Source organism: Cimex lectularius, unplaced genomic scaffold (assembly GCF_000648675.2).
Source record: "Cimex lectularius strain Harlan isolate CLEC.00 unplaced genomic scaffold, Clec_2.1 scaffold75, whole genome shotgun sequence".
Classification (NCBI taxonomy): Eukaryota; Metazoa; Arthropoda; class Insecta; order Hemiptera; family Cimicidae; genus Cimex; species Cimex lectularius.
The window spans coordinates 1,462,109-1,475,822 of record NW_019392758.1 but is presented as its reverse complement, the minus strand read 5'-3'; the positions used below and the strand labels follow the sequence as shown (position 1 = coordinate 1,475,822).

Sequence of the window (13,714 nt, the reverse complement as noted above, 5' to 3'; positions counted from 1 at the left end):
AATTTTCCCTCTTTCTACCATTGGGTTCGAATCCCACTTGTGACACTAACTTTTCATCTCAACCAAGACCTTAGATAAAAAGAATAATTAATTGGAATCATTAATATGGTCAACTATTATTATTCACTTTATGAGTCTGCTGTGAGGCCTGCAAGTTGCTGAACCTCCAGCTGAAGATGGCAAAATTTGTCTGACAATAGAGCCAAAGAAAAAAATAGACCAGTATGATGTAAGTACTTCAGTTGATTAATTTCTTACAAGATCCAACACATTCGATCCATGTTTAACAGTCCAGAGAAATGTGATGGCCGCAAGGGAATCATATATTAAGATACTATAATCAATCAGCTATGCAGTTGAAACTAAAAAAATTAGTCCATCAATTTGTTGTTATTTCACATTTGATTACTATAGGCCTTAGATAAAAAGAATAATCAGTTGGAATAACAGCATTATGTTATCCCAATTTTTCATGCAGGGGTAGGTGTAACAATATAGAACTTATCAAATTTTAGAGAATGAGGGGTAAATAAAAAAAATAAAATACAAAACCTGTACAATGGTTTTATTACTAAAACACTTGACACCACAGCATATGTATTTGCAAGAGCTTAATACAACCAGTTTAATTTTTATATTTAAAGTGGAAAGTTGCAAATAAGAAGTAACAACTGGAGTTTCCTTTGTAAAAACAAAGACAACAAATTCATATTAAGTACAATCAAATTGGGGGGGGGGGGGTATGTGAACACACATACTTAAAAGTAGCATTTTTAAAACTAGTCTCAACATCTCTACAATTCTACATAAAAAGAATATCTTTGGCTTAATACGCCCAATTTGCACAATGCTTATTTACAGCCATACTACACGCTATATAAGATTTAGGACGTCATATTAGGTAAAAGTCAATCAATGTCTATTATAGTAATTTGTAGACAATTAGCTTCTCGTTAGAGAAGGCGCGCTAATATATGAAAATACACAATAATTGAACTGTGCATCAGAGCCTACAACAGTTCAGCGCACATTGTAATGTATATATACAATACTTAGACATTCTGCCACCGATTTACTTAATTCAAAGCTTAACTCAATTATTTACACATCCTACAGTATATTTATGACACAAAGCTAGCATATAGTAAAGATTGAGATCATTAGGTCACTGAAATCAGTCAATTATACATTTTATGCTAACAGTGCCATTAATTAGATGCATAATATAATATTAATAATATATAATATAATAATAATAATAATATGTACATAATATTAATACTATTATTATATCATAGTATGGATTATTAGTATGCCTACATTAAAAAAATAAAAATAAAAATAAAAAAGCGCAGGTGTTAAAGTAATAAATAATTGATATGTATTAACACTATACTATGATTATTATGCTTGGTGTTAAAGTGAATTAATTTGATTGAATCACAATATTTTGACTATAAACTCTTATATAATAAGCAATTAAATGAAAAACTATACTGGCAACCAAATTCAACAAAAACAACGCTTTTGACATATGCATATTACACACTTTTTTTTCTTGGTCTTCTGTTCCTAACAGTAGATAAATTTTATGCTTGGATAATCTTTTTTTACAACCATCATATGACAATAACATATTAAAAAAATACATGGAACATATTTTATAACTTAAAATTACATCACTTTAGAGGAAATATAAAGCACCGAAAAAAAAAATGTTTAAACAAAACCAAAAGGTTTAATTTTTTAATGTTTGTTTCTGGATTAGGTCCAGTACATATATTAATCTGTAATTAATAATATTTGTCTATTATTTTAATCCAAACGTAATAATAATTCATTGTTAGTCCTCTGAAAGTAAAATTTCCACGGTTTTCTAACAATTTGGCTAAAGGCACTAAAAATGTAATAATGATTATTAATTGTCAATTAGATTCATAATGACAAAAGGTAGGCGTAGTTTAATTATCTCTGATCATCATGTACATTCCTATTCTCACACTCCGATTTGTACGTCTTTCGGGATTTCTCCATCTTAAGTTGTTGATGTATCTTTTATTATGTCGGTTATATTATGCATTTGTAAATGGTGTAGTCTTTACTCTGTTGGCATCTTTGATTCATCTATTACTAAATAGGTTTTCCAAACACTGTTATTGCTATCAGATGGCATCCTCGATGTATAGTCGACACACAACAACAATAGAGGGCGAAATGCCGAAACTGAATATGGGTAGTACGGGATGATCAGGGATGGTGAAACTACGAGTTCTTCACCTTGCAGACATCAACACAATATCTTACAATGATGTATTGTTAGCACCTAACAAAACACATATACAACAAACATATAAAAATTGCACAGTTCTAATTTCTTAATATGTTCTTCAAGTAAGTAGTGACTTTAATTTTTTTTTTCTCTCTTTGCAATTTAGTCACAAGTTAGTTTAAACCATTCATCAATTATAGGCAGAAATCCTGCCCGTTAAGAAATAGCTGCAAATGTCACAGAAACGTTTTATTTAGAAAATGTTAAATCATATAAAGCAATATTGAATTACATTGCACAAATACGTAAATCAAACAAAATATAAACTGATAAGCTCTAAGAATAAAATACATGGCAGTGTATGGCACACATACAAAAAAACAAACAAAGAACACAAACAAAAGTAAAAAAAAATGAAAAACAATATAAATCATTAAATTGTCACAGGTATTAACCTAATAAGGAACAGAAATAACACAAACTCATAATAAAAAATGAAAAAAGGAAATAAAGGATAATCAGCCTTTGAACCAAACTATTATCTTATATGAAATATAATTTTTTTTTAAGTTTAAAAGTGGTACTCATTTCACTTGTTAAGACTGATAAAGGAAGATCTAGTTCGAGAAAGGTTTAACATGCAAAAGTAGTTTCGACAAAATATCCATCTTCAACCTAAAGAAAGACAAAATAAATTCATATATAAATACACAATTAGATAGAAGTTGATGTGATATAATGTTAAACAGGAACTAGATCACTGAACAGAAAATTTAAAATAGTAAAGGGTTAAAATAATAAAATTAATGCCTCAATTTTTATTAAAATGTAACAACTTTTTTTGTAAATTATTTTATCATAGTGGAACTATGACATTTGTTCTGAACTGAACACCACTGCATTACATAAGTCTTTGAAATTGAATAAATAAATATCTACAGTCTGGTGTCGCTAAGAGAAAACGACTTGGCAGTTTTATATCAATAAGAGTGAGTTGTTACATTTAAATTACAATTCGCCCCATTATATATAAATAAAGCATCACAAATCAGCATTATTAAATTCATTTTTAAAAGTTGAATTGTTAAATTGAAAAATATTATTGTGTGGCCAAGATTACAACTAACAAGATCCTTAACTCATGGGTTCAGAAGAATTTATTAAAGAGAAAAGTTAAATAACTACCTATTTCAGGAAAAATAAATATTAATTAATTCCTTTAAATATACCTCTGATGCTTAGCAATACTAAGTGAGAAACATTTTGCAAGTTAAAAAGCCAACAAAAACTTTTTTAATCCGCATTTTTCCACACTTATACTTGACTATACTCCCAAATTGACTAAGGAAAGCAGAATAATAATTTCATGGAACATGTAGTATTGCTACACACTACTAATGAATGAGAAAATCGTTAAATTAAAATACAAATCAAATTGAGCACAATTTATAAAATTGGTTTGTTAAGTGCAACGTCTCATTGGTGGGCTAACTGACCAGCAGACAAATAAAAAAAAAAGGATTAATATTGCTTCCAATAATATTGTCTACATATACAAGCACAATATTTTCACAAAATTCAAACATGTCTAATTTATCTATAATTTGATTAGAAAAAAAATTTCTTTAACATTCATAAACATTCAAATCTCAATGACATACGTTATTATAAGGAAGCCTAACATACAAATTAGTAAACAGGTTGTATAAAAATATGCATTTATATACAAAAAACTTGCATGGGATGTACAGTGTACTTGTCGAAATCATTATCTACTCTTTTCAAAGAAATATAAATATAGTTCAAACAAATACAACCTTCTAATTAAATATGCTAGAGTTCAAAAGTGATAATATGATTTGATTCGTTTTGCTAAAAGAAGTTTAAACAATGCCAGCCAATGTTTTGTTATTAAATAAATTATGAAAATTGTCAAACTAATTTATTTAATAAAAAAAATAAAAAGCAACAGCACAACCTTTAAATTGCCACCAGCCATATTGTTACTTTTATATGTGACAGCAGCCTACCTAAATGCATACACATACACAGGGCAAATTAACAACTAAAAAAATTCTAATACTAGATCATACTATTTTGATATAACCGAAAGTTGAGCGATAAATGCCATGGAACCAATCAACACTGATACTATTTTTTTTTTTAGATAATGCTTGATATAGGTTTGAAAAAATAAAAGAAAACGAATATGATTAAAAAATTCAAATGTCAACGGTCAAAATTAAACATGGAAATTTATGATTTTCCTATTCAGAAACAAAATTAATGTTGTGCTGTCGATTTGGAACTAGCAAGAACACCAGAAGTCATTATTAGAAGAATTTGAACAAATTTACAGCCGCAATGAAAAAAAAGCAAATAATTTAAAAAGAAACATTTGCTCCGAATAAATATACCAACAAATAATACCTTGAGCAAACAAATAATAATTTAAAATGTACGAGAATGCTTTGCTATGTCATGGCATTATTTCATATCTACCCTGATTAATTGTAATCTGTGGTAATTTGCTAGGTACACTTGTATGTCTAGAATGAATAGTACTAGCTCTATCATCAGACAATTGTACTCTAAATTTATTAGTTGCACCTAAAGTATTTGTATTGGTGTTACTATTCGATGAGGAATTTGTAGGTGTTCTTACCCCCACAGAATGAGAATCAGCAGTAGGTAGCCTGGGCAGTCTTCTCCTTAACCAATCATGGCGTAAAGCAGATGCTGGAGTCATTCGAGTGTCTGGATCCCAGTCTAAACACCTTCTTACAAAATCAATAAACAAGGGGTCATCACAGCCTTTCAGTGCTTGGCGCAGTCCAACTGAGCCAGGTGGACCTCTCAGTTTCCCACGTCTTGATAATGTACCAGTTAATACAGTACTTCCATTAACAGTACAGGGTTTGCAATAACGAGGATATCCTTTTGAGCTAATAAAATTCTTTGTTCTTTTCGAAGCATCTAAAAGTTTCTGAGGAGGCATACCCAATAGTTCTATAATACATGCCAATTGATCTGCTTCGTCTTCTCCAGGGAGTAATGGAAATCCAGTAAGTAGTTCAGCTAAAATACAACCCAAGCTCCACATGTCAATGGGCATACCGTATCTAGCTCCCAAAATGACCTCAGGTGCTCTATAAAAGCGTGACTGTATGTAAGTATATACGCGTTGGTTGGCATAGCAGCTGGACCCAAAATCAATGACCTGCAAAAGAAAAAATATATATAGCACACACATCAGTACAAATAAATAATTAATTTCATTAATAATTAACTTAATTCTTAAAAGTTTCATAAAAACGATTAATAAATCTATATATCAGAATCAATCAATTTTATAAATTAGTTAGTTTGTGAGGAAAATCATTCTTACAAAAAAAGTACTAGGATTTACTTATACAATTATGAGAATAGCACACCCATTTTTCATTGAACAGGTTACTTTATAATAAATGCTAATCGACACGAACACTGAGAAAAAATATTTGTTAACTAACAACTACAACTTGTTCTTAACGACAAAGGCAGGATAATCGTTAATGTAAATTTATTCACTAGAACTATAATTAAGTGTATGTATGGTAATGCATTTTGTAAAATACACTTGAAGAGTAAAAATGGGAGAAAAATAGCACGACATTTGTTTGTGGAACAATTTATAGAATTTCTTCAGAAAATGGTCAACACAGCCTGTTTGATTTGCCATTATAAAGACAAGATTACTGGACTTGTTTTTATCTTTCTTGTGATAGGAAGAAACTTCGGTGAGTCACCAAAATTAAATTGGCATCATCACCCGAAACAATACAACAAAATGACGTTCAAGCACTACGGTAAAACAAACCATGATTATAAATTGAAGGGGGAAAATATACATAATTAGATTTTAGGAGAGTCTAAAGTCTACAAAAGAAATATGTATATTCAAATTTATTTTATCAATTTGTATTAATTTTTAGAATATATATATTTTTTTTAATGCAACCTGAATCTGAACAATATGTAAGTGGATAATATTTATGTTTACATTACAACTGAGGGTGTTTACAACATATTTTTGTTCCCCTGATTAATATTAATAATGTATTAAGTATAATGAGAAAAAGAAGCCTTATATAAAAGGAGCTGCCACACCTGATATGACCCGAATCACTTGGTGATATAAGCTTACTATTAAAGATAATTAAAAAAAAAAGAAGCAAGGTGTGAGTGAGGGGACATTGGGAATCACTCATTGGACACAAGCAATCCATAATCCTTTTAAAAAGATAGTTCCTACTCACAGTAAGTTGCTTCCCAACGAACCAGATTTCGAGCTTTTAGCTCATCATCAGGTTGAAGGAGTTCTACAACCTGATGATGAGCTAAAAGCTCGAAATCCGGTTCGTTGGAAAACAACTTACTGTGACTAGGAACTATCTTTTTAAAAGGATTGAACACCGCACTCACTCCACCATTCATCATTTCTAGCAATCCTTAAGTCCTTGCAAAATTTGAAAAGAAAGAAACTATAGAATGTATAAAAGGAAGCAGGAAGATTTCTTGACAGATATCTTGATAGGGAACTACAGATTAAATGGACATGGCAGTGACCATTCTGGCAGAGCCCATGGAATTTTATTTGAGAATAATTTGAAAAAGTACTGTCAAATTATAATTAATTAAGGTTTTTAGTTGAGATAAAAAAGTAAATGGCACTAGCGGGATGGTACTGTCAAATGTTTTATTGTTACATATTTTATTATTTACACTATTTAAATTCATTTAACTACTTAATTACAAAAGAGATGATAAGGTCAGGAAATGGTTGGGTCCCCGAACAGGGCTGTAAAAAACTTAACCCTAAACTCCATAATTAATAGCATCAATTCATTGTCACTTCTTGGGTGTTGCTCTAATTTTCAGAATTTATATATAGATATTTTAAACGAAAACAACCAAATCATAGTTCTTGTGAAAATATATTAAATTGGGAAAACTGGGGCGTTGTGCACTTATTTGTAAAACATACTTTACTTGATCTAAACTTTTTAATATAAGAATTTAATTTTCAATAAATTTTAGGGCGTGCATTAAAAAATCGCCATAACAACACAATTGAATAATTACATGGAGCAATACGAAATTAAGAATTCTTCCTCTTATCCACACGGCTACAAAAAACATATATTTCTTTAAAATAAAATACACCTTGCAGCCCTCTTGCATGGAGATTCTTCTGTCAGCGGAACTCCATTACCAGTTAATTAATCATGTATAAAACAAAACCAAAATGTGTCGATTATAAATTCCCATAGTTCATTCTCAGAAAGTATGCTAAACAGAATTGATCAGGTTCATGGCCAAAAGAGGACAAATATATATAAAACAACTATGTCCTCTACCAGCATTAAATCAAATCGGAAGTATGTTTATAAAATGACCTATAATAAGGCAAAGTTTCTCTGCTGGCTTTCAAAATCAACTCTATATCGCCAAAACGTATATTTTTAATATGATCTAAGTTACAAGTTAATTGGACATATGTTATGAAATTGCCAATTGGGCACACTGCTTTGGGGTTAAACTCATTGTAACATTTAGAAAATGACTGAGACATTATTTTTCATCCAAAGAAAGCAATAAACAAAGAAGAGAAAGAGACAGAGGTCAAATCATGTTTACATGTCTGAACAGTTCTCTATAGATCATAATAAACTTATAAGAGTTCATCGTCCCATTTCTCTCTTTAATTCCCATAACAAAACAAACAAAATCAAAAGTATGTCAAAATAGTGGTATTATAACACTGATAAATAATAGTGATTAATAAATAAAAACAAGACATTTATATCAAGTTATTAGACCGATTTCTCAAAATAGTTTTTTTTTTGCATCCGAGTTCTCCGAGGATCACTTTGAGTAGAAGAATGTTCATCAACTGCAGTTAACTAGTTAAAACTAGAAAATCAAGTATGATTATGGAATGTAAAATCAATATAATAAGGGAGTCACAAAAAATGTCCAATTTGATTTTGTTGGAAATTGTAATCCCTTATAGGTTTAATTTGTTTTTCAAATCAAATTAGATTTGATAACACTTTAATTTGAAGATTATAGTAAATGAATTTTTTTTTTAATTATCTCATCTTGCCTTCAGTTTTGTCTTAAAGTTTAGTTAAACAACATGACAGTAAAATTAGAAATTTTGGTAATATTACGCAATTATTGGAAATGCAAGTTTTCCACTGCCAAAACAACCCGTATGGCGTGGCAATTTGAAGAAGAGGATGCCTTTTCTGAACGGACAGTGTGCAGATGGTTCCAGAAAGTTAAAGCCGGCAACATTAGCCTTCAAAGGAAAGAGGGTTCTGGACGAAAATCATCATTCGCTGAAGAAGCTGTACAGGACTCTGCTGAGGCAGACCCAACAAAAAGTACTCGGGAATTGATAAGAGAGCGTGGAGTTTTCCGATCCATCATAAATCATAGTTATATCGCATAACTTGGGGAAAGTGAATCACTCATTAAGAGTGGTTCCTCATGAGTTGACCATTGAGCAGACACGACACCGAGCAGAAATTTGTTAACAACTTTTTAGAAACCCAAATAATCTTCGGTTCAACAAAAGAACAGTTACTTGTGATAGAGTATATTGGAGAAACCCCAAGACCAAGAAACAATGGCTAGACTGCATTCAACTTGCTCTATCAGTCACTAAACAATGCCAATTCGATAAAAAGACAATGCTCTCTATTTTGGCATTACAAAGGCTTAATTCATTATGAGTTCATTTTACAAGGTTGAATCACTGATTTAAAACTTTACTGTGAGCAGTTACAAAAAATATATTAAGTTTTGACCCAGCACTACCCAAGATTAGTAAATAGAAATTTGGTTTCGTTTCAACAAGCTAACGCCCGACCACACGCTCCTTGTTAAATGAAGTAAAAAATTACAGAATTGGATGGAATTGAGCTTCTCCCTCACCCTGCTTACAGTATAGACTTAGCACATTCTGACTACCATCTGTTCCGGTTCATGGCTCATTATCTTCAAGGGATAACTTTTAATTCTCTGGATGAGGCTCAAAATAAAGTTGTAAAATTATTTTAGTTTCCGTTCAAAACTCAAAAAGGGGTATTGCGAAGGAATCCAAAACCTGGCCTTGAGATGGCCACAAACCATAGAACACAATGGTATATACTTTCAATATTTAAAAAAAAAAAAAAAAAAAAAGTTTACACCAACAGAGATAAACGCAGCATCAATTACCGAACAGATACATGTAAACTCACCAGCAGCTATGCTAATATCATAAATCAAGTATAAGATCAATAAGAGAAAAACATATAATACAACATATAAAACAATCATTACACTTCACACTCAAACAATTTCTACATAGTCTAAATCCCTAACCATTTATCCTTCCTTTCCCTAATAATCCTGAAAAGATAAGATAGGCCCAAACGACAAACCATTACCCTTTTTCCCACTGTCGGCCCCTTTCACCTCAAAGCCGACTCCTCAGAGAAAAATGTATTTCTATCCCTACATCTTTCCCAACTCCTTCAAAATCATACATATATAAACAAAAAAACATTAATGTCTCACTAACACTCTCAACACGACACACAACAGCCACACAGAAAGCACACACTGAATGAGTACAAATATTTTGTTTAAACCTAAAATTTCTATATTGTGTACATCATTGTATAAATTCATTTTTTCACATCTTACATGCATTCGTAAAACCTAAACAATGTTTATAAATCCTAGGTCCTGAAGATGATCTCAATAAAAATTGAAACGTTGGCACGATAAAGAAAATGTTTTTCTAAACCTACATCACACATGATCGCATATCGCCGAATAATCATTAATTAACGATCACTAAATACTACACATTAAATATTTTATATCCACCCATTAGATCATTATTATTTATTTTTAAATTAATAATTTTTTTCCAAGTCTATTTTAGTTTGATCATTGTTTGATGTGTAGTATAACAGAAAGTTTTGAAACGAAACAAACCCACACAAATGGTACGATTCGACATTGGCTCGATCCGAGGGTCCCTTTGAGTCAAAGCGTGTTCAACAACTGCAGTCAACTATTTAAAACTAGAAAATAAAGTATTATTATAGAATGTAAAAGTTTATTACCTTGATTCCACTGCGCCCTGGCTGTTTAATAAGAACATTTTCAGGTTTCATATCACAATGAATAATTTTGTTTCTGTAAAGTGCATCAAGGCATTGAAGGAGCGAATGTGAAAATCTTCTGACCAACTGCAAACTAAAGCCTTGAAACCTGTTCCTTTTTATCAATTCGTACAAATTAATCGACAGGAGTTCGAACGTGATGCAGATATGATTTCTAAATATAAAATTGTCAAAAATATGGATAATGTTCATAGTGTTATCTTTGTCCTGTTTCTTCAAATGTTCCAGAATACGGATTTCTTCCTGGGCCTGGCGGTGGAACCGTTTTTCATTCCTCACCATCTTGAGAGCGACAAACTGCCTCGTCTTGTGATCAAAGGCTTTGATGACTTGACCGAAGCTGCCTTTGCCGATGACCCTCAGGATCTCGTATCTGTAGGCGACATGGTCATGGACGATGTGGATGTACGAGCCGTGCTCGTTGTCGTAGCTGCAGTTGTTCGGCCCTCCGATGAGGCCGTGTATCTTTTTGGCGTTATGACCTATAAAATATATTTCCGGGAATTTAAGGATCTCGTGCACTTCGTAATTGGTGAGTAGGTTGCCGTAATCGCTCACAGCTTCGTACGGCTTGATCGGCAGGTTTCGTTTCTGTTTGTTGGACCCGTTCTTCGACTGTTGCAGCTTGTTGATGCCGTTGGTCTCGGCTACTCCGTTGTTGGTTATTTTCGTGCAGGCGTCGTTGACTGTGGTGATGGTCGTCGTCGTCGTCGTGGATATCGTGCCCACGGTCGTCGTCGTCGAATTGCCGTTGGCATTTTTCGTCAGGTCTTCTATAGCTGTCCCTTTCAAAGGCAGGCTATCCTCGTTCTCGCCGTCAGGCGCTTCTAACAAACCCTCTTTCGCCGTTATATTCGCATTTGTACTGTTATTCATCAATGATCTGGTCCTCGGGAGAGACATAGTTCCTTTAAAACCATATCCCTAAAAGGTGGACGGCGTAATCAATTACCTTCACGCCATCGGCATAAGCCTAATGCACTGGGTTCTTTATCCTCCATCTCTCCCACCGTCTACATCCTACTCCTCAAGGGTCCCCTGCTTCGGCCTACGTTCCCATCCACTCCTTCCTTCGCCGAGCCCTGATCGACACTCGACTGATATAACAAACAAAACAATATCCACTTACGAAGGGTTGAAACCAAGAGAGAAGACTTCGGTCTCGGCCAAGGCTCACTACAATCGACCCTATACGAGTAACTGCTCTTATCACACTTTACAACGACCTATCTCACTTTATTACAGTACATCCTCATACTTTACTTTCTCACTCCACTCGTTCAGATTATTTTCATAAGCATCGACTGTCACTTTTAAATCAGAAAGTCTGCACTCTAAATCGGGGATCGCGACTCCAGCGGAATCCGCCACTGGCCGCTAAAAGAGCCATGTCGTCACAATAGTCGTAATGCAAAACATGAAATAATTCTAAAAAAAACAACTATATTTGTATTTTTCAACTTTTACTTACCCTGTTTTTTTTTTTTTTTGCTCTTTTGCTTTCGTCTTACCCCTGTAAAAAATAATAATAACTTTATTTACTCACAGCCGTTTTATAACCCGATGCTGCACAGAGAGATAATAAAAAGTGTTATTTATATTTTTTGTAAATCCTAACGCCCATTATTCATTATGCGCCAATTTTATAGTCTCTAAACCCGCCCGTCACTAATAAAAAAAAGAAGTGTGAAAGTTTTATCAAAACCGGTTCAGGGTTCTGTAGTTTTTGTTTTTATGATTAACACACATACGAACATTCACTTTTATACACACTGACAGACAAAAAATTCCGCCCACTTTTAATATAACTTGATTTGTATATATTTTTATATGTAAATCAAAGTTTCACGTTTTTTAACGTTTAATAATTGTGTTTCTGTCAAAAAATATAAATTGCAGAGGAAAATGAAAAAAAAATTAAAAAAGACGGACAGATAAAATTTGTTTTAGATTTTTAATTAACATTTCAATATCGCGTATTTCCTCCTCTTGCCTTAATTACATCTTGAACGCTTCGGCATACTTTCTACCAGTTCGAAAATGTCTCTTTGCTGAAGGTTAGCCCATTCTTCACAAAGAGTCCTTTCAAGATCATGGAGTGTATCAGGAAGTGATGGACATGCAGTCTGTGGAACGGGCTGGCCAGGCGAAGACCCTGATGTTATGCTGTTGAAGGTACGTTTGTACTATGCGAGCGACACGTGGTCGGGCTTTACCGTGCATTAGAATAGGATTGTTTCTGATTTCATCGAGGATAGGCAACGCATGATGTTCCAAAATTTCATCCACATAGCGAGTGGCCGTCAAAGACCCTCCACGAACAACGACCAACTCTGTGCAACTCTCCATTGAAATTCCAGCCCACACCATCACTGAGCTACGTTGAAACGGTTGGCTCTGGGAAAAATTACAGGCTTTGTACCTTTCATTTCGCATTCTCCACACTCTTTTACGTCCATCTGGAGATCAATTGTCCAAAGACCAATGTCTGTGAATGCGAGTAAATGTGAGCTGTGAAATTCTCTGTGTTCTGGTCGATTCTGGTCCTCTCATGAGGCAAAAAGCCATCAGTCCATACTGATTTAATCTTCTTCGAGCAATCCATTCAGAAATTTGGACACCTCGAACTTTCTGGAGCTGATGAATTGCTTGAACAACAGTAAGGTGTCGGTTTTGCCAAATTTTCAAAGTCAAAAAAGGTGGTGGTTCTGTTACCCTAGGGCATCCAGAACTGGGCCTTCTATGGTAGGACACAGTTTCTCGAAAACATCTAACAGTGTCTCACAGAGTATCATAGGATGGATCGTCCATCATCAATAAGTGCTACACCACATGCAACATCTTCAGCACTAAGTGGCATTTTTAACTTCAAAAATTGAAATTAAGAAAACAAAGATTGAAACTAAACTGTTTATTGCTTCAGAATTCCAATGAGACTGAATAAACATTTTAAATTCCGTAAACATTGAAAAATCCTCTATCCTCATTCATTATGGTTCAGAATGCAATTGGTCTATTAATTAAAGAATTAATTTATTTATTCCTGTATTAATTTATAAACTAAAGATATATTTTTTCAACATTTATTTATATGTTATTTATTTGTTTATTCAAATTACATTGTTGTACTAATGCATCAAATTCTCGGCTGTTTATTCTTTATATTTGTATATATATTGTAACATAAAAAAATATATAAAAAATTTTACAATATATT

At 32.8% G+C, this 13,714-nt stretch overlaps 1 protein-coding gene across 2 annotated transcripts; it reads right to left on the bottom strand.

Annotated features, from left to right (window-relative positions):
* Positions 1-544: 544 nt before the first annotated feature.
* Positions 545-11,834, bottom strand: LOC106661145 (dual specificity tyrosine-phosphorylation-regulated kinase 2-like). 2 transcript variants are annotated; one of them, XM_014384362.2, is made up of 3 exons: positions 10,438-11,833; positions 4,935-5,489; positions 545-2,944 (listed from the first exon to the last, which is right to left on the bottom strand). In XM_014384362.2, exons 1-3 carry the CDS (start codon positions 11,398-11,400, stop codon positions 2,903-2,905), a joined length of 1,560 nt encoding a protein of 519 aa, XP_014239848.1. In that variant the 5' UTR covers positions 11,401-11,833; the 3' UTR covers positions 545-2,902. The 2 variants fall into 2 exon arrangements, with proteins under 2 accessions (XP_014239848.1, XP_014239847.1); XM_014384361.2 differs by lacking the exon at positions 545-2,944 and having other exon boundaries at positions 3,073-5,489; positions 10,438-11,834.
* Between the last annotated feature and the right edge of the window lie 1,880 nt (positions 11,835-13,714).

Excerpts from the sequence above, each read along its gene's own strand:
- LOC106661145 (XM_014384361.2), bottom strand. The coding sequence starts at position 11,400 with ATGTCTCTCCCGAGGACCAGATCATTGATGAATAACAGTACAAATGCG. Across the intron at positions 5,490-10,437 it reads CAGGGCGCAGTGGAATCAAG|GTCATTGATTTTGGGTCCAG; the intron begins GTAATAAACTTT and ends TTTCTTTTGCAG.